This window comes from Ochotona curzoniae, unplaced genomic scaffold (assembly GCF_017591425.1).
Source record: "Ochotona curzoniae isolate NIBS_2020 unplaced genomic scaffold, NIBS_Ocur_1.0 contig_66, whole genome shotgun sequence".
Classification (NCBI taxonomy): domain Eukaryota; kingdom Metazoa; phylum Chordata; class Mammalia; order Lagomorpha; family Ochotonidae; genus Ochotona; species Ochotona curzoniae.
In genome coordinates, this window is record NW_024466512.1 from 11,885,921 (window position 1) to 11,904,666 (window position 18,746).

The 18,746-nt window shown below is 43.5% G+C and overlaps 1 protein-coding gene across 10 annotated transcripts in view; it reads left to right on the top strand.

The window, feature by feature from the left end:
* Positions 1 to 18,746, top strand: part of ABLIM1 (actin binding LIM protein 1) — a 187,725-nt gene that overhangs the window by 57,866 nt on the left and 111,113 nt on the right. For 6 of the 10 annotated variants that reach the window (XM_040992053.1, XM_040992054.1, XM_040992055.1 and 3 more), the window contains 2 exons: positions 13,162 to 13,345; positions 17,116 to 17,225. In XM_040992053.1, coding sequence (XP_040847987.1) covers positions 13,162 to 13,345; positions 17,116 to 17,225 — 294 coding nt within the window. Of the gene's footprint in view, positions 1 to 13,161; positions 13,346 to 17,115; positions 17,226 to 18,746 lie in introns of those variants that run through there. The other 4 variants (XM_040992059.1, XM_040992060.1, XM_040992061.1 and 1 more) reach the window with 2 other exon arrangements.

Here is an 18,746-nt window from a genome sequence, read left to right on the forward strand (position 1 = left end):
TCTTGGAGATACAGACCATGGCACGCAACAGGTAGTGGCTCAGGTAGTAGGGTTTCTGCCACCTATATGGGAGACCCACATTGAATTCTGGGTTTCTGGCTTCAGGCTGGCCCAGACCCAGCCACTGAAGAAATTTAGGGAGTAAACCAGTGGATGGGAGTGCTCACAGTAGGTTTGTCTCTCTCAAATACATAATTAATCTAAAAGTGCTTAAAGTTCATGGAGCATGCATTCTGTGAAAGCACCATGCACATGTTTTAAAAATGTTTGCACTAAAATCAACATGCCTTTCAGATGCATTTCTCATGGGCTTTTTTTAGTCACCCTCGGATTCCCTGGCAGAGTAGAGGTCAAGTTTTATTTGTTGTCTAACGTAATAGCCATGGTGTGTGCCTCTGACACACAGGATGAACAGGTCTCTTGCAACTGATAATAAAAGATTGGGGTTGTCCTACTTAAGGAAAGCGGTAGAGCAGTGGACACAGGCCCTGTTGTAAAAGGAGAATATGGCAGCTCATTTGATGCTGTAGCAGAAGAACAGAACTAAACGGACAACCACCCCAAACAAACTGACAGCAAAAAATTTTGGTGAATGAGCCAACGGACATTGGGAGGGTCACATCATCCTCAGATAGGTGAAATTGACAGCATTTCAGAAGTATCCAGACCCCTTGGACAGCACCCTCGGAATATGTACACCTTGAGATTCTGGGTTGATACGAGATTATGGTTCCTCATCCCTGGATACTGGAAAAGTCATGAGTGGTTTCCCCCATTGTCTTTCCCCTTCCCCCAGAAACAACAAGAAGAAATAGCAAATTTGGAAGCAATGAGTACACCCAATTTTCCCTAAACCTCAATCCTTCCCACTCTGATCCACCATGTAATCATTATTTAAAAAGTTATACAAAAAATAAAAAAAAAGATTGGGGTTGCCCAAACTCAGTGTTGCTCAGCTCTGCCACAGACCCACTGCAGCAGCAGCCAATGAGGCTTCTTTCCACTGCCCGTGGGGGACTTGGGAATGCGGGAAAATCAATGACAAATATGAAGATTGTGCCCCTTGGAATGCTGTGATGCTCTTTTGCTGATAGCTATGGAACACAGATATAATGCAGGGATTGAGCAACCACCTGCGATGCCAGCATCTACTATTGAAGCACTGATTTGAGTCTCAGCTACTTGATTTGTGATCCATCTTCCTACTACTATGCCTTGAATTAAAGCAAAGGATGGCCCAAGTACTTAGTCCCCACCACCCACATGGGAGACCTGGATGGAGTTCCAGGCCTCTGACTTTGGCCTGACCTAGCCCCAGCTATTGTGGCCATTTGGAGAATGAACCAACAAATTAAAGCGCTCTGTCACTCAAACTTTCAAATACATGCAGACATGCCAGAGAGAGCAAACCAGAAAAACAAGGGTGCTTAAACTTGGTACCTTGTAAATAGATTAAAATTCTAGGCTCTTGACAACTCTAGGGTCGTGTGCATGAAAGTGTACTTCTTAAGAAATGGAATGCGTAAGTCCTCCCAGCGTTGTGAAGGAAGAGCATGTTTACCAAGAATATGACCTGTAGAGCCAATGCCATGGAGGGTGTTACAGGGAGGAGGAAAATTCAGATTTTCCAGAAGCATTTTTTGAAAGATTTATTTGTTTTCATTGGAAAGATAGATTTACAGAGAGAAGGTGAGAAATAGAAACAAAGAGAAGGTACTTCTGTCCACTGATTCACTCTCCATGTGATCACAAGGGCAAGGGCTGAGCTGGTCCAAAGCCAGGAGTTTCTTCCAGGTATCCTGCATAGGTGCAGTGTACCAAGGCTTTGGGCCATCCTCAAATGCTGTTCCAGGCCACAAGCAGGGAGCTGGATGGAAAGTGGGACAACCAGGACATGAACTGGGGATGGGACAACCAGGGCACGAACTGGAGATCCTAGTGCATGCAAGTCAAGGACTTTAGTTACTAAGTTACCATGCTGCGTCTCTGAAGTATTTTTAAAGCTGGCATTTAACCGGTCATGTTGCTGGTTCTTTTCATCTTCTGAGCCATGGAGTGCCCTCATGCTCAGACTTCTCCACAGCCTCATCCTTGTGGCCTCTGCCAGTCTCATGGTTCAATACCAAGTACATCCTGACAATTTCCTAGGCTGTACCTCTTCCCTATAATCCAGACTGGACCCTCAGTGGCTTTCTAGCATCTCCGGTCAGCATCCTGTGTCATCCCCAACCAAGGCTTCTCTGGCCTTTACAGAGCAGCAGCTGTCCAAGTTTCCATTTGGTTGCTCTGGCTTAAATCCTCAGAGTCACCGTTGATTCTTTGTTTTCCCCCAAATACAGTGTGTCCTCCATCAGCAAAGCCTGCTGCCCCTATCTCCAGATAAAGATTGGCAGAAAATTAATATTATGAAAAGCCTATGCATAAATTTCAATATTTTTGCACCAAAATAAACTCATTTTTTCAAAGACTTACATATCTTTATTTGAAAGGCAGATTTTACAGAGAGGGGAGGAGAGACAGAGAGAGAAGGCTTCCCATCCACTGGTTCACTCCCCAAATGGCCATAATGACCAGAGATGAGCTGAGCTGATCTGAAGCTAGGAGCCCAGAGCTTCTTCCGATCTCCCATGTGGGCACAGAGGCCCATGGACTTGAGCCAACCTCCACTGCTTTCCCATACCATAAACAGAGAGCTGGATCAAAAGTGGAATAGCTAAAAGAGAAACCTACATTGCATACAGAATATTGGTGCCACAAGACAGAGGATTAACCTGTGCATCAGCCCTAAAATAAACAACTTTTAATTCTATTTTCACTCCCCAAATGGATGCAACAGATAGAGCTGAGCTGATCTAAAGGCAGGAGCTACAAGCTTCTTCCAGTCTTCCCTGTAAGTGTAGGGACCCAAGGACTTGAGTCATCTTCTACTGCTTTCCCAGTCAGTAAGCAGAGAGCTGAAATGGAAGTAGAGCAACCAAGGCTATGAACTGGCACCCATATGGAATGTTTGTGCTGCAGGCAAAGAATTAGCCTATTGAGCCACAATGCCAGCCCCTGAATACACAGCATAAAGGAATTCTGGGCTTAGTTTTTGTTTTGTGATTTAAAGTAAAATTATATTATTTATGTTTCAAACAGAATTTTAAAAAGTAGTTAAAATGATGAATTTGATAGTCTTTTCATTGCAATACCATCTGTGACTTATAGATATACAGGTCAAAAAAGTGACCTCACGTTGTCCATGTCCACAGGGTGATTGCATTTACTCTTCTGGATGGAGGGATCATTCATTCCATCAATATTTATTAGCCAAAGACATAGAACAGCCTCCTTCTAGAACCTACTCTCCTTTGTAATCACCTATGGTTCTAGCTATATGCTCATCTAATGTATATCTCTTGACATATGGAAAACCAACCATTCCGTTTCTTGTCCTCCTTAGGTAGAAAAGAAAAAAATCTCTGATTCCTTAAAATAATTCAAACTATTCTTAAAGATCATTAAGACATGACCTTTTTTTATTAGGCCCCCATCCGACTCCATCTACTTCTTATTAAAGTACTTTTTCCAGGTCTTTTAATCCTGTGGCTGCTTTGTGATCCTACTCAAATTTATTCTCCTCCTCCTTAGATTGTGGAAGAATTAATTCCTTACAATCTTATTCTCACTTGTAAGGGCCGCCTGGCTATTGCCAAACACAACAGAGCTTTGTCTGACCCTACATCTAGGATATGCGGATTCAAATTGCCTCTTGAATTGTTTAAATACCGTCAATTTCAGTTGTCCAGGAAGTTCAGCAGAATTTTAAGAGACTACAGAAATCGAGGGCTGAGTGGTGTGATCACCCTGGCACTATTTTTGGTGGTCATTAGGAACTAAGACAGGATTACTGGCCCAAGGTCAATATCAAAATGTCCTTTAACTTGTGGTGTGCCAAAGGAACTTGGCTCTAACCACATACCCTGGATATAAGCCTGGTTTAAAGCAATGTGAAATTGGGATAGGGAGGCAGTAGTTTTCCATCTTCCTAATTACTGTGGGAAACAGCATGAGAAGTATGCATGTAGTCTAGACCAGCAGACAAAAGATCATGGGGCCTCCTAAGAACCACATGGCAATGATTGTTCCTTGTCTCAAGTGTGCAGAGCCTGAGGGCAGTAGAGAAGGCTGCCTGAGTGGGGCTGGGAGGCTGGGCAAACTTGGCATTGGCTGGAGGGTGGGCAGGGATCTTGGAAGGATCAGTTTGACTGGAGTGAAGCACTGGTGTTCCAGAAGAGTCTGAAGAGTGCTTGGAAGATGCAGGGGTCTTAGATGCAGAATCTGAGTGTTCAGTCAAGTGAAGATACGTGAGCCAGCTCCTTCTGGAGACTGACAGGTGGAAGGGGTTTAGAGTGACCTCAAACTTAGTGAGAATTAACCAAGGGCCCCAAACTCAGACATGTAACCTTATTTGGGATGTAACTCCCTAGGGAAAAGAAGACCCTGCCATTCATTCTTACATATATATCCTCAGCCCTGATGCCTGATGTTAAAATAATCTGCACTAGGGCCCGGCGCGGGTGGCGCAAGTGGTTAAGGGTCCTCGCCTTGCACGCCCGGGATCCCATATGGGCACCGGTTCTAATCCCGGCAGCCCCGCTTCCCTTCCAGCTCCCTGCCTGTGGCCTGGGAAAGCAGTCGAGGACGGCCCAAAGCTTTGGGAACCTGCACCCGCGTGGGAGACCCAGAAGAGGCTCCTGGCTTCGGATCGGCATAGTATCGGCCCGTTGCGCTCACTTGGGGAGTGAATCATCGGACGGAAGATCTTCCTCTCTGTCTCTCCTCTCTGTATATCCGCCTTTCCAATAAAAAAAATAATAATAAAAATAAATCTTTAAAAAAAATAAAAAAAAATAATCTGCACTACATTGGAAGGCCTTAATGCTTGTTTTTCTTGTTATGGATCAAATTCTAGAAGACAAAATCAAAAGTGCAGTGAATTAAGAGATACTATTCTAGTGCTACCTTTGCTTCTTGGGCTGTTTGTAATTAATATTGCTTGCATAGTGTTGAAAACAAACTCACTGTAAAGTCAAAGTTCGTATTCACATTAACTCAGAAATGTTTTCCCTCCAGCCAAGCAGTACTCTGATGATTCTAAATTCAAACCGCAAGTTATACGCAGACCCTCAAGTAATTTACTTTTGGGAGCCATTTTGCCATCTGGTTGAGCTTGTAACTATCTTCTTTTCTGGAAATGATCATTGCTTTTGATGTGCGTTTAGAAGGTAATGTGAAAAACTACTAAAATGAGTTTTCTGAGAATTTAGTCTTTGCTTCCAGGATAACACATTAACTAAAGTTATTTATGGTAGAACACCGCCCCTCACATCATTGTTGATGAGTCTTGGTGCAGCTATTTTGAGCTCTGGGTTATAGAGGGATACAACTTTTATAGTGTGCAATATCTTAAGACATGCTGCTCTGAGACTTAGAGCAAAACATGGATTAATTCAGACTCCCTACTATAAAGGCTCGCAGACTTTTGGTGGTTTAGAAAGACATTATGTTAAAGTCTACTTTGTATTGTCTAAAAATAGTTAAATGGAGATAAATGGAATAAACTCTAGGTGGAAACTAAATTCTGTTACCATTTGTTGGAGTAGAGGTTAGAACATGAGGGCAGAAAGTGTTTGGTATTCACAGTGTAAACCTTGGGAGAAATGTCTAGGAGTTCTATGCTATGGGTCCTTTCAGTCTCAACACTAGGACTCAGAGGAGGCGGTGGTGGTGCTGTTGCAGGGCAGGATAGGAAAAGGTTTTGACATGACTGAGACCAAGTAGCATTTCTATATGCATTATGTGTCCCTGGATATGATGAGGGTAGCCCTGGTCCAAAGCATTCACTTCATGGGGCAAATTCAGAAGGGCTGCTTACACATTGGTGATGGACTGACCAGCTGGCAAAGGGCTACTCAATAGTGCCTGGCTTGCTGGAAGTGGGTCATAGAGGTTAAAATATTTGCATCGTGAGAGACTGTATTGGAAACATTGATTATATTTGCTTCCCATCCCCTTGCTTTCTCATTGGGCTGAATGGATTAAAACCCAATCAAGGGCCCAGCATGATAGCTTAGTGACTAAAGTCCTCTCCTTGTATGCACCAGGATCCCATTTAGGCACCAGTTCCTGTCCCAGCTGCTTCACTTCCCTTCCAGCTCCCTGTTTGTGGTCTAGGAAAGCAGTAGAAGATGGCCCTAAACCTTGGGACCCTTGAACCTGCATGGGAGACCCAGAAGAAACTCCTAGCTCCTGGTTTCAGATCAGCTCACCTCTGGCCATTGCAGCCACTTGGGGAGTGAATCAGCAGATGAAAGATCTTTCTTACTCTCTCCATCTCTCTGTAAATCTGACTTTCCAATGAAAAATAAATATATTTTTTTTAAAAGCCAGGAGCAGCAACATGGTAAATAGATGCTCAGTTTAGTCAAGAGGACAAAGATGCCTTTGGTTTTCCCTCTGAAACCACCTTTGGCCAGAGTGGTAAGGCTTAGCCATGCTCTGCAATGTTTCCAGTTGACAGGCAGATGGAATGTCAGTGAAATGTGCTTGTTGGAATACCAAATGTAACTGCTGTTTTTAGAAGGATGAAGAAATAGTTGCTACTGCAGCCCTGGCAGTGCCAGTACAACACTGTTCTGCTTTAACCCTTATTTGATGCCTCCAACTTCATTCCCCTCCTGTTCTGCAGTATTTTTATAACTCAGTTAATTTTGTCTAAATATTTTTTATATGTCTGAAACTAACTTCACAATTTGTATATGAAATTTCTTGAATGTTCCTATCCCTGCTTCAATGATAGTTAATTGCATTTAGTGGTTTGTAAAGAATCAGCAGCACAGGGACACGGCACAGTGCACTTCATGGCATGTTATTGTGACAGCACAGCAGGGCAAGATTCAGTGGGGCCTAAGTGGAGAATGTATCAATAACTGGATCTCAACAAGAAAGCTTGACAGGCAACTGACTTAGCAGTTAAAGATGCTGGTTGACATACCTAACTCCATCTCAATGGGGCTAGATTTGATTCCTACAGTTAACTCATTACTCTTCCTTCCTGGAAGGAAACAGGTGATGGCTCCAATGGTTGAATCCATGCCATAGAATACCTGGCTTCATTTCCTAGCACCTGACTTTGTCCCTAATCAGCCCCAACCATGCAGAGTTTGATGAGTGAACCAATAGATGGCAAGAGTCCCTCTTTCTCACCCTCCTCTCCTTCCTTCTTCTCTTCCAATCAGCTCCCCATCTGTCTGCCTTTCAAATATTTATTTAAAAAAGAAAAATGCCTTTCTCCGGTAGCCTCCTTTTTTAAATAAACGAAATCTATGCTTTTCCCTGGGTGTATGTTAATTTTCAACCACAAGTTAAAAATCCAAATGTAGTCTACTGAAGTTTGACCTCATTAATTGATATTCTTGTGATCACTTAGATGTGAATGTTTTGCTGTGGGTCATTCATTAAAAATATCTGCTAAGTTCTGAATATAAACAGATCAAAGCTTTTTCTTTTTTAATGTTCATCTTGAGATATTTTCAGAGTAATATTTTTTGTTAAAGTATATTTTTCAAATGTTAAGTGAATGAGCTCTCATACAAATGTAGAATGAGAAGGGTTGAAAGATTGATTCAAGTCATGACTGAAGGAACCAGCAGGGTGATCAAGCTGGTTCAAAAGATAATTCAAGGAAGGGATCACAAAGGCACCCAAGAAATAACATCTTACTATCTAGGTTCAGAGTAACATGGTCCGTAGTTGAACGGGACGATCAAACAGAAGCCATCTACATCTCTACTAGATGAGAATATAATGGTCAACATTGGCTTTCAAAATCTGGTCCTTTATTTAACCAATAGTAAAGAGCTTGTCAAACATAGATCCAGTGCTCTGAATAATGAAATAGAGTTGTCAGTCCGTGCACCACTTGGAATAGCAACTTCCTGTATAGACTCACTTATATGAATCTAAGTGTTCTAGTTCCAACTCAGCTTCCTGCTACTGTGTCTGGGAAGGCAGCAGAAGATGGCTGAAGTACTTGGGTCCCCTCTACCACACGGAGGAGACCTGAATGGAGTTCAAGGATCCTGGCTTTGGCCCAGCCCCAGATGTTGTAGCCATCTGGGGAGTGACCCAGAAAAGGAATGGAAGATCTCTTTCTTTTCCTGTCTCCCTTAGCCTCTCTTTCATTCTGCCTTTTAAGTGAATGGAAAAAATATGTCTATAGAAAAAATCTTAGTTCCTCATCCTCCTAAGAGAACCAATATCTCTGTGTGAACTCAAGTTCTAATGTTCTCCAAATCACAGGTAAACTGTTCTAAATGCAGCAATGTTGAGACTTCTCCTTCTGTGGCATCTGTTCTTTACACTGATGCTGCATTGCAGTCAGCCCTTTGGCTTATAGGTCAGTTAACCCATTCTCCTGAATACCAGTTCCTTAGGCTGGGCATCCCATGATTTAGTCAACTACTGCTCTACTGATTGAAATTCAAATTGCTTTTATTTATTCCCAGTTTAAATGTTATTAGAATAAAATTATTTTGCCAGTGCAAACACTATTATAAAAAGAGTAATTTTGGGCCCAGTGCAGTGGCCTAGTGGCTAAAGTCCTCACCTTGTGTGTGCTGGGGTCCCATATGGGTGCCGGTTTGTATCCCAGCTGCTCTTCCCTTTCAGCTTCCTGCTTGTGGCCTGAGAAAACAGCTGAAGATGGCCCAAAGCCTTGGGACCCTGCACCCGTGTGAGAGACCTGGAAGAAGCTCCTGGCTGCTGGCTTTGGATCAACTCAGCCCTGGCCATTATGGCCATTTCAGAAGTGAACCAGCAGATGGGCTATCTTTCTCTCTGTCTCTCCTCTCTATAAATCTGCCTTTCCAAAAAAAAATGTTTTTAAATAACAAGAGGTCATTTTACTACAGGGAGGCAGTACTGAAGGCTTGGAGTGGTGGTAGCAACAAGACAGGGGAGGGGAGGGATTAACAAAACTCTTTGCTGGGCAATGAATTGGATTCTATGGCCAGAACGAGGTAGGACATTGGTACTGCTGCTGTTTTACTGAGAGAGGATTTGAGGACAAGCAGAAGGCTTCAGGGTCTGGCAGAAAAGCTGAGAGCGCAAGATCTGCTTGGAACATGCCAGACTTGAGATTGACACACTCAGTAGGCAGCCACAGATCAAAGTCTGAAGCTTGCAGAAGTTGCCGCAGGTATCATTGATTTAAGATTCCTTTCACAAAGTTGAAAACTGACCAGTTCTATCTAAAAACTGAGTCCGGAGGCAGACTCTTAGGCTCGGGAGTCTTTATTCACCAGCCAGCGGACTGTCCTGCACCACCAAAGGTAGAAGAAAGGAGCAGCCCTGGCTGGCAGATGTCAGGAGATTTTAAACAACAATCGTTCAATTAACTAAAGCTGCATTGGCATGCAAGATAAATTGTCCAATCATTGTAACTGATGCGCAGTATAAAACATCCCATCAAAAACCACACACCCTGGTTAATAACAAGCACAGCTCAAGGGGAATTTCCCAGGCAAGCAAGTGTAGTTTACAGAAGTCAGTTTTACAGTTAGCCACGTTTTTAAATAGACAGTAGATATCTTTTTACTATCCTGGCTATGCATATCTGCCCCTAACTGAACATTTGTTTTTCTCATTGCTCTGAGATTCCTGTAGATTTTGAGGGCCTGATACAAGTGACACCACTTTGAATTGGGGCTGTCACAAGATGTCCATCAAAGCTGTGAGAGTGAATGAGCTGTGAGGCTCACAGAGTAAAGGAAGGCAGCAGTGTCTGTGGAAGGTCATGGATGTGAGTGTCTAGGCAGCTGGCCATGATATTGCATAGGAGCAGTCAGAAGAGAGGGAGCCAGGAGTCACACTTGAGGCAGGAGGTAAATGGAAATAGAGAGTCTGAAATTATAAGTAGCTATTTCTTTTTTTTTAAAAAAAAAGAGATTTATTTATTTTTATTGGAAAGGCAGATCTACAGAGAGAAAGAGACAGATCTTCCATCAGCTAGTATATTCCCCAAGTAGCCACCATGGCCAGAGCTGTGCCGATCTGAAGCCAGGAGCCAAGCTTCTTCCTGTCTCCCATGCTGGTACAAGATCCTATAGGCTTGAGCTGTGCTCTACTGCTTTCCTGGGCCACAAGCATTGAGCTGGAAGGGAAGTGAAGCAGCCGGGACACTAACCAGTGTCCATATGGGATCCTGGTGTGTGCAAGACAAGGATTTAGCCACCGAGCCATTGTACTGGACCCACAAGCAGCTACTTCATCCTTGGGATTGTAATGGAAGCATTTTTAGGGATTGATAGTAGATGGTCCTTCTCATTGTCATGTGTGAACCATTATGGAACTTGTCTTTGGGTCTCTCTCAAAACGGTTCTTTTTGTATGAAAATACCTTTAAGAAGTCCATGGGAAATTGGGAGTAAAAGTTTTAAATTTTATTTTAGTGCAACCTCCCTGTTTGTATCCAGGCATAGTTTTTCATAATACACAACTGCCATGAACTTTGCAAAGGACCCTCACATAAGTCACTGGTGACAATGATGCAGTTTGATGAATCAAAATGAACATGGCTTTGAATTAAAAGAAAAAAGACTAATTAAATAACAGTCACAATTTAATTGTGCTTGGGTACCGGCAGTTTTATGAAATTTTATTTTTAAAATTTATATTCTATGTATTTGAAATAGAAAAATCTTCTGTCCTCTGGTTCACTCCCCAACTGCCCGCAGCAACGGAGCTCGGTCCACGTTGACGCCAGGCAGCCAGAACTCATTCCTAGTTCCCAACTGTGTGACAGAAATCCAGCCATTTGAGATATCACTGCTGCCTTCTAGGATGTAGATTAGCAGGAAGCTGAAATGGGAGTGGAGGCAGGACTTGAACCAGGCACTCTGAAATGAAATGTAGGTATCCCAAGTGGCGTCTTAACTGATAGACCCACTCCCAAAATAATGCAGACTCTGCTAAGGTCATAAATGCCAAACTTAATAAAGAATAATATGTGTCAGTTTCACAAACCTATGTACACTGGAAGAGGCCGTGCAGAGGTACCCAAAGGCAGGAGTTCAAACAGAGTTTTGGAGACATTTAGAATTGGCTTTGAAACTGTCTCACCAGCTGTGTTAACATGAAGATTATATCTCCTATGGCCATGAGTTCTTTTTATAAAGGCTTTGTGAATTTCAACCCCAGCCTAGGAGTCTGTAGGAAAGAATTAAGTAGTCCAGATGCAAGTTTTGTTGCTTGTCCTGACTTTGAGAAAGACTTCAGTCTGAAATAACAGCTTTCCCAAGGGATGACTCCACTGAGTGGTGGGATCGGCAGGAACCTGCCTAATCTGAGACAGGATTTTATTTAATTCAAATATTGTGCTCACGGTCTTCTGCTAGATACCATTAGGTTCCTGAAAAAGAATCCAAAGAAGTAAAGATAACTCCTACTCATAAAGTTCTTTTGTCATCTTGCAGGAAAGTAGAAAAGAGACCAAAATATGATGAAGACTCCCTAAGGTGTATTATGAGGGCCCCTAACCCATGCCCAGATTTGTCTCTTGTTGTCAAAGGAATTTACAGCTTGACAAAGGGTGGTCCATTCTTGGATTCTCTCAACCCATAGGGCTCAGCTGGTAAGGAAAAAGCAGGTGTCAGACCTGTGGGGGGCAGGAACAGCCATTGGCAGGTTTGAGGAGGCAGCAGGTGGCGAACGAACTGTTTTCCACGTTGCATGATCACAGTAATATTTATAGGGTGGTCAGTTTCAGGCAGGATGAAGCCAGGCCATCATCTTGGGTTACTTCGTTGTAAATTGCAGAGAAGTCATTGCCACGGAATGTTGTTCTAAACAAAGACTGTTGAATCCACAGTGGAAAGCTGGAGCAGGTTCTGTGTCACCTTGAATATCTTTAGTAGTTGTTGATTAGTTAAGAGTGTTAGCTGGGATGGGGGCGTAGTTACTTCCATCAGTTTCTGGCTGTGCTCATCACTAGTTCATCAAATGCATTAGTGAGTCATGGGAGCTAATCATGGGGAATGTTCCAGTGGGTTCAGCTCTATAGGAAAGCAATTTCATGATTGAACTCACATCCCCACCTCCGTTCCCTCTCCTGGCAACTGAGTGTCTGTGCTAGCCAGTTGCAAAGGGAATCAGGAAGAATCCTGGATTCATTGCCCAAGGCCCCCAACAGAGTGAGAGTCTCTCAGCCTCAGGAACAGAGAAGTTAAGGTTTCAGATTAAGTTAAGGTTTCAGCAGCCTTGGCTGCTCCTGCTCAGTCCTTTGCTGCCAGGGAGTTGTCTTGGGCTTTACTTGTGGGCCCGTTGTGACCTGCCTGGGTGTGTCTGAACATGTAGATCAGCCCCAAGCCCCTGGCATCCCCAGTTCTGCTTGTTTACACTGTTTCTGTAATCTGCAGCCACATCGTTTTGAAGGAGACACCAGAACCCCAGGCAGAACAAAGCATCCTCTTTTGCGTGCACAGCGGTCATGAATGTTTTATCTCAGACATGTCATCCCCTTTTCTTTCCTTCCTCTTTAGCCTTTTTTTTTTTAATCTCTGTCTAATATTTTAAAAGCTGGGCTTATGCTCTTCACTGTATAGAGAAAATTAAATGTCTTCATTTTTTCATAGCTATGGGAAAATACTTTCAGAGTATAAAAAGAAGCACTATTGGAAATTTCAGCTACTGTGTTTGGTAGAGTAGGAATTTATTGCTCAACTCAGTAACAATCTTGGCCCAGACCAAGGAGCTGTGTTGGCAAGTAGTGGGCACCTTTCCTAAACAGCCCTGCCCAGGACACCTTTCCTCACAGGTGAGACAGTCTGAACCAAGGGCACCTTTCCATCAAAGACTGCTTGATGACCTCTAAACCTTAAACATACCACAAAAGCCATGGAGACCTCGCAAGTGGAATTTACTTGTGTGAGATACTGCATAGGTCCTGCAGGGAGGGAGGCAAAGGAAAGAGCAGAGCCCAACAATGAATGGTTCTTTGTACCAGTCCCCTCCCCTCTTCCCAAACCATTGAGATCATCAAGTAAGCAACAGCATTCAGCAGAAGGCAGCTGCCACCCAGCCACTTGGCAGATGGTGACCAGTTGTGAACTTGTCTCTGCAGTGTGCGGCTGCGACCTGGCCCAAGGGGGCTTCTTCATAAAGAACGGGGAGTACCTCTGCACCCTGGACTACCAGCGGATGTACGGGACACGCTGCCATGGCTGTGGAGAGTTTGTGGAGGGTGAGGTGGTGACTGCCCTGGGCAAGACCTACCATCCTAACTGCTTTGCTTGTACAATCTGCAAGTAAGTGAATGTCTTTCCAAAGCAGCTAAGAAATGCTGCCTTCGACCACTAAAGCTTGAGATCGACCCTTTTTGTTTCGAATAGCCTGATGTGTTCTCAGTTTTATTTCTCTCCCAACAGTATTTCTAATCTTTCTCAAGAAATAATTTCCCTGGGAAATGTGAGACCATGATGTCCCCCACTAACTAGCACGTCTCTTTTTAAGTGACTGGAAACCACTAGAAAAGTAGCTCTGAGTCTTGAAAAGTTTGGGCCAATGAAAACGCTGGAGAGAAATGGCACAATGGCTTAAAATGACAAAGTTTATTTGAAAAGAAGAGTCTGTGGGTTAATGAGTATGTTTAAAATAGTCTATTTACTATGTAAGAGGTTCTTGGCAAACTGTAGCCCCTGGGCCACAATAGGCCCAAGCGCCTGTCTTTGCAAATGAAAGTTTATTGGAACATAGCCACACCTTTTGCAAATTGTCTATGGCTGATTTTGAGCTACACTGGCTGAGCTGAATAGCTGTGAGTGGGACCATACATATAATTCTTGAAGCCTCAAAAAAGGTATTTGCAGTCTGATCTTTTAGGGGAAAGTTTTGCCACCTCCTGTTCATGAGCTGCCTGTCACCGGCCATGGTTCAATCTTGCACAAACTAAGCTGATGAAAATGATGAGTCAGAGAGAAGGAAACTGTAAGGTGCAGGCGGGAGGATCTGAGGATTTCACTGATGTTGGGTTGCTGGGGCTGCACTTCATCAGACTGAGGGTGAGTCGGTGTCTTCTAACAGGGAGACTCACCAATAAGTGTCAGCTTCTTGCTGCCTCTCACTATTCCTTCCTGAAAAAGCACAGCTCAGAAAGGGTGTTTTGCTTTTCATTGTTTCAGACTTGAAAGCCCAGGAGATAAAAACTCTACAAGTTTCAACTTGATTTTGTGTAATTAATTGATAATACTGGTGAATAAATTATAATGTGAAATATTTGTGATAAAAGTATTTAAATAGCTTTTTTTATTAGCCCATTTGCTAATTACTGTACTAAAAATCATAATTAAACATTTTAGATCCATTAACTGAACCTGATTCTGATTTAACCAAAGGCAAAGTTCCATCCTGTTGTCTCCCTTCGGGGCCAGGGCTCTCGGCCTCGTTGGGCGCCTGCAAGCTGCCCTGAGGAGACCTACGTCCTAGCCCTGCCTCCTGGGCTGGGTTTCCAGGCTGTGATCAGCTGGGAGTTAGTGTAATGGTGGCCGAACACTTATTAACTGTAGCCCTGTCCCTGAGCACTGGAGGCAACAAAAAGGTGCCAATCAGTGACGCACAGTGCATACCCTCATCCAAATGCTTGGGATCAAAAGTGTTTTTGAATTGTTGGAATATTTTTGTTTACAGAATGAGGTGTCTTAGGAATGAGACCCAAATCTGGACACCGACTTTATTTATGTTTCATATATACTTTCTGCAGATATCCTAAAAAGAATTTTGTACAGGATTTTCTCTTAAGATGTGTTTATTTTGAAAGGCAGATTTTATAGAGAGAGAAGGAGAGATAGAAATCTTCTGTCCACTGGTGCCCTCCTCAAATGGCCTCCACAGCCAGAGCTTGAGCAGACCTGGAGCTAAGTGAGGAGCTTCTTCCAGGTCACCCATGTGGGTGCAGGAACACAACCACTTGAATTCTGCTTTTCCAGGCCATAAATAGGGATCTGAACCGGAAGCAGAACAGTTAGGACACGAAGTGGCACTCATGTGGGATGCTGGCATGGCAGGTGATTGATTAGCTAGCTCTGCCATTGCACCAGTCCCTGTAAAGTATTTTTAGTGTGCTAGTGTTTTAACTGCAATCCATCACATGAGGTCAGATATGGAACATTTCGCTTTGTAGCATCATGTCAAGGCTTAAAATGTTCCAAACTTGGCAGCATTTCAGATTTTCAGTTTAAGGATGTTCAACCAGTAATCAGTGACAGTAACCCAACCTAGATTAGGGACTTCTCATACGGTTTGCAAATAATATTGATAAACAATTTAAATTAACCCTCTTAGCAATGCTGCAACATCACTTGCTCATTTATGTGGGGCTCAGAGTCAGCGTTCAAGGGACCTTCCCGGGCTCACACCAGATGGTCACCATATGAATTCTGGCTTTCTGGCTGTGATTCCAGCTTTCTCTCCATAGCCAACATTCATGCAGATAACAGGAGAAAGTAGACCTTTTGGCCAAGAGGACTCAGGAGAGTGGAAAATACTGAAAAGGGCCATTCATAGAATAACTCAGACTTCAGAAGGCCTGGCCCCCAAATAAGTCAAGTCCAGCCCTAGGACTGGGCTCTGGTTTGTCCCACAAAGAATCATGTGGGATTCAGGCCTAAGAAAAGCTTGCATCAGAAATGAGACCTATAGCCAGGTGAGATAAGCAAGGTGTCTGAAGAGCGCAAAGTAAGGAAACACTTATTCTCAGTGTCATGCAAGTGCCTGGTCAGAGCAGAGTGAACCCCTCTGGAAATGTACCCCTGGCACCTTGCTGGCCAACTCTGGTCCTGTCCCTGGTCAGAGGAGAGGGTCATGCACTTGTATTGATGGACCCTTAACTCCCTGCCGGTCTCCTAACAGAACAGAATTGAAGCTTGCTCAGGCCTAATTACTAAATGTGAAACCATAGGCCCCTAGCTTCTCCTACAATGTGATTCTGATTTTTAAAGGTAGAACAAGTTTACGCTGATGGATTTGCCATCTTCACCTTAGCCTGCCTTGCTGGTCATTCCAGCTGTGCTTTATCTGTAGAACAGAAGGTAACACAGACTTTAAAATCTGAGAGTATAAGAATGCCACTTCTTTGATGGATACCACCAAGTATGTTTGTGGGACTGTCTTACTTTTGAATTTACCCGTGTTTGCATATTGCAGTTCATTACCAAGTGTTGGGCTATGGAAGGATGTCAGAAAGGGAGAAAGTAGCTGTGAACTTGACATCTGATGTTACAAAGCCTGAACTTGTTCCTAAGGAATTACTTCTGACTCAGATTTGTGCAGTTTGGCCTGTGAGTTTTGCATTTTCTGATTGACAGCCTCCTGCCTTGGAAAATTCATGCTGATGAAAGTTACTGGAAAATGGGCCAGCTGCAGATAAGCAGGCATGGAAGGGATGTGTCATATGTCTGCTAATTAATGACTGATTGTTGAAGGCTGTTTCCCTAGTGAACTGGGAGGAGAAATGGGCAACGTCCATGCAGAAGGCAATAGTTTTGTGAAACATGCTGTTATAGAGAAGTGTGTAACAAGAAGGAAATTGTCTTCTGGAAAGACACCTTTACTAATTCTTAAACCGATAATTACAGCTGTTGCTCACAGCTTGTAAGGGACTGGACTTGCACCACTGTGAGATGTTTGCATGGCCAGGGCAAAGTGTGGGGAGGAGCCCTAAGCTTTGGTTGTAATTCATTGTCTTTAAGCTCCTTCTTCATGAAGATTTTTCCGTTTGGAAATGCACTATATTTTGCAGCCTGCTAGTAACTTGTTGGAACATCCTCTACTACTGAGTGGAGGCAGATTGTTCTCATGTACTGCCCGGATGCCCATAAAAACCAACACATTCAATTTTTTCTTCTGAAAATGAGACACATTTATTTGTTTGGACTCTGTTGAACTGGCTGGCTTAGTTATGTCAGCTTTTCGGACACTTTGACTGCTGTTCCTCCAAGAAATAAATTTGCCATAGAGGGCAGCAAGCAGAAGGAATGGAACCATGAGAATAACCCAGAGGGCCGTGTCTTTCTTTCCCTAGGCGCCCGTTCCCACCTGGAGATCGAGTCACGTTCAATGGGAGAGACTGTCTTTGTCAGCTCTGTGCACAGCCAATGTCATCCAGTTCTAAAGAAGCCACCTGCTCCAACAGTGAGTACCCCAGGGTCCCGTCACACAACAACTCTAGAGTTCAAGGTAGCTCAGGCAGGTGCCTTCCTTTATGGGCAACCCTGCCAGCTGGAGTCAAAAGATGTCCTGTTAGAGCATTTTCAACTGTAAAGCATGGTGCTTGATGGAGATGCCACAAAAATCAGGCAGTGAAATCATCTGCATTGCTTCATAAAGACGGAGTCAGACATCAAACCATCTGTTTCGATAGTAAAATTAAAAAAGACATATACAACCTTGCACTGGAAATGAACTTTTCTGTTTGCAGAGGCTGAGCTGGGAGAACATTTGGTGACAGCGTGGTTAATACTTCTATGTGCTAAAATGGCTCTCTCCACTGCACCTAGGGTATAGATGCAGTAATTTCTGCTTACTCTCAAGTCACTTTTCCTTCTTCATGTAGAACACTTCTGACATTGATTCATTTGGCAAATGATTTGCTGCTGTATCCCCAAGGTGTGTGTTGTTCTTCACACTGGAGAGGTTTCTGTAAATAAAACAACACCCCACCCTCCCACCCCCATTCTCTGGAAGCTTAGTTCGTGGTAAGAGCAGATAGAGGAGAAAGATGCAACAGTCAAGGCTGGGAGAACTCAAAGGTGAGCAAGTGAGCTGTGTTGACACAGGACAGAGAAGACCTCAGCCAACAGGTGACACCTATTTTGAAGGAAGTGTGGGACCAAACCATGCATGGGGGCTTTGTGATGACTTAGAACCCATTCTCATCTGACCCGTGAGAATTCAGTCCTGGCTTTCTCTCTCTTCTTATTTAAGAAATACTCCTCATTGTTTTGGTTTAGAAACAGAAGTGGGATTTTCTTCATCAGAATTATAATCAATGTATTTTTAATTTGACAGGCAGACCAGTTAAACTTCCCCCCAAATAAAAGTGGTGACCAGTCACACAGTTCCTTCTCATAAATAACGTGGCAGTAAGGGAATTGACGGAGGAGGAGGAGGGTGAGGAGCAGGGGGCAGTTCACAATTAATATTTTTGAAATCAGTATGTCCTGAACGGTAGCCACAGGGAAAAGATCTCTATTTCTGTCTCTCATCTGGGGTACTGGGGTACAAATCAGATGATTGTTTTGGTTTTTGTGAATTTTGCCAACCCTCCCTTGGGAGACCTGGAATAAATTCATTTTTAGCTCCGTGAGTCTTTTTTAAAAATATTTATTTATTTATTTATTTATATTGGAAAGTCAGATATACAGAGAGGAGAAACAGAGAGGAAGATCTTTCATCTACTGATTTCACTCTTCAAGTGGCTGCAATGGCTGGAGCTGAGCCAATCCAAAGCCAGGATCTCGGAGTCCGGATCCTCTTCCGGGTCTCCCACTCAGGTGCAGGGTCCCAAGACTTTGGGCCATCCTTAACTGCTTTCCCAGACCACAAGCAGGGAGCTGGATGGGAAGCAGGGTCTCCAGAACAAGAACTGGCGCCCATATGGAATCCTGGTGCGTGCAAGGCGAGGACTTCAGCTACCGTGCCAGGCTCAGCTCC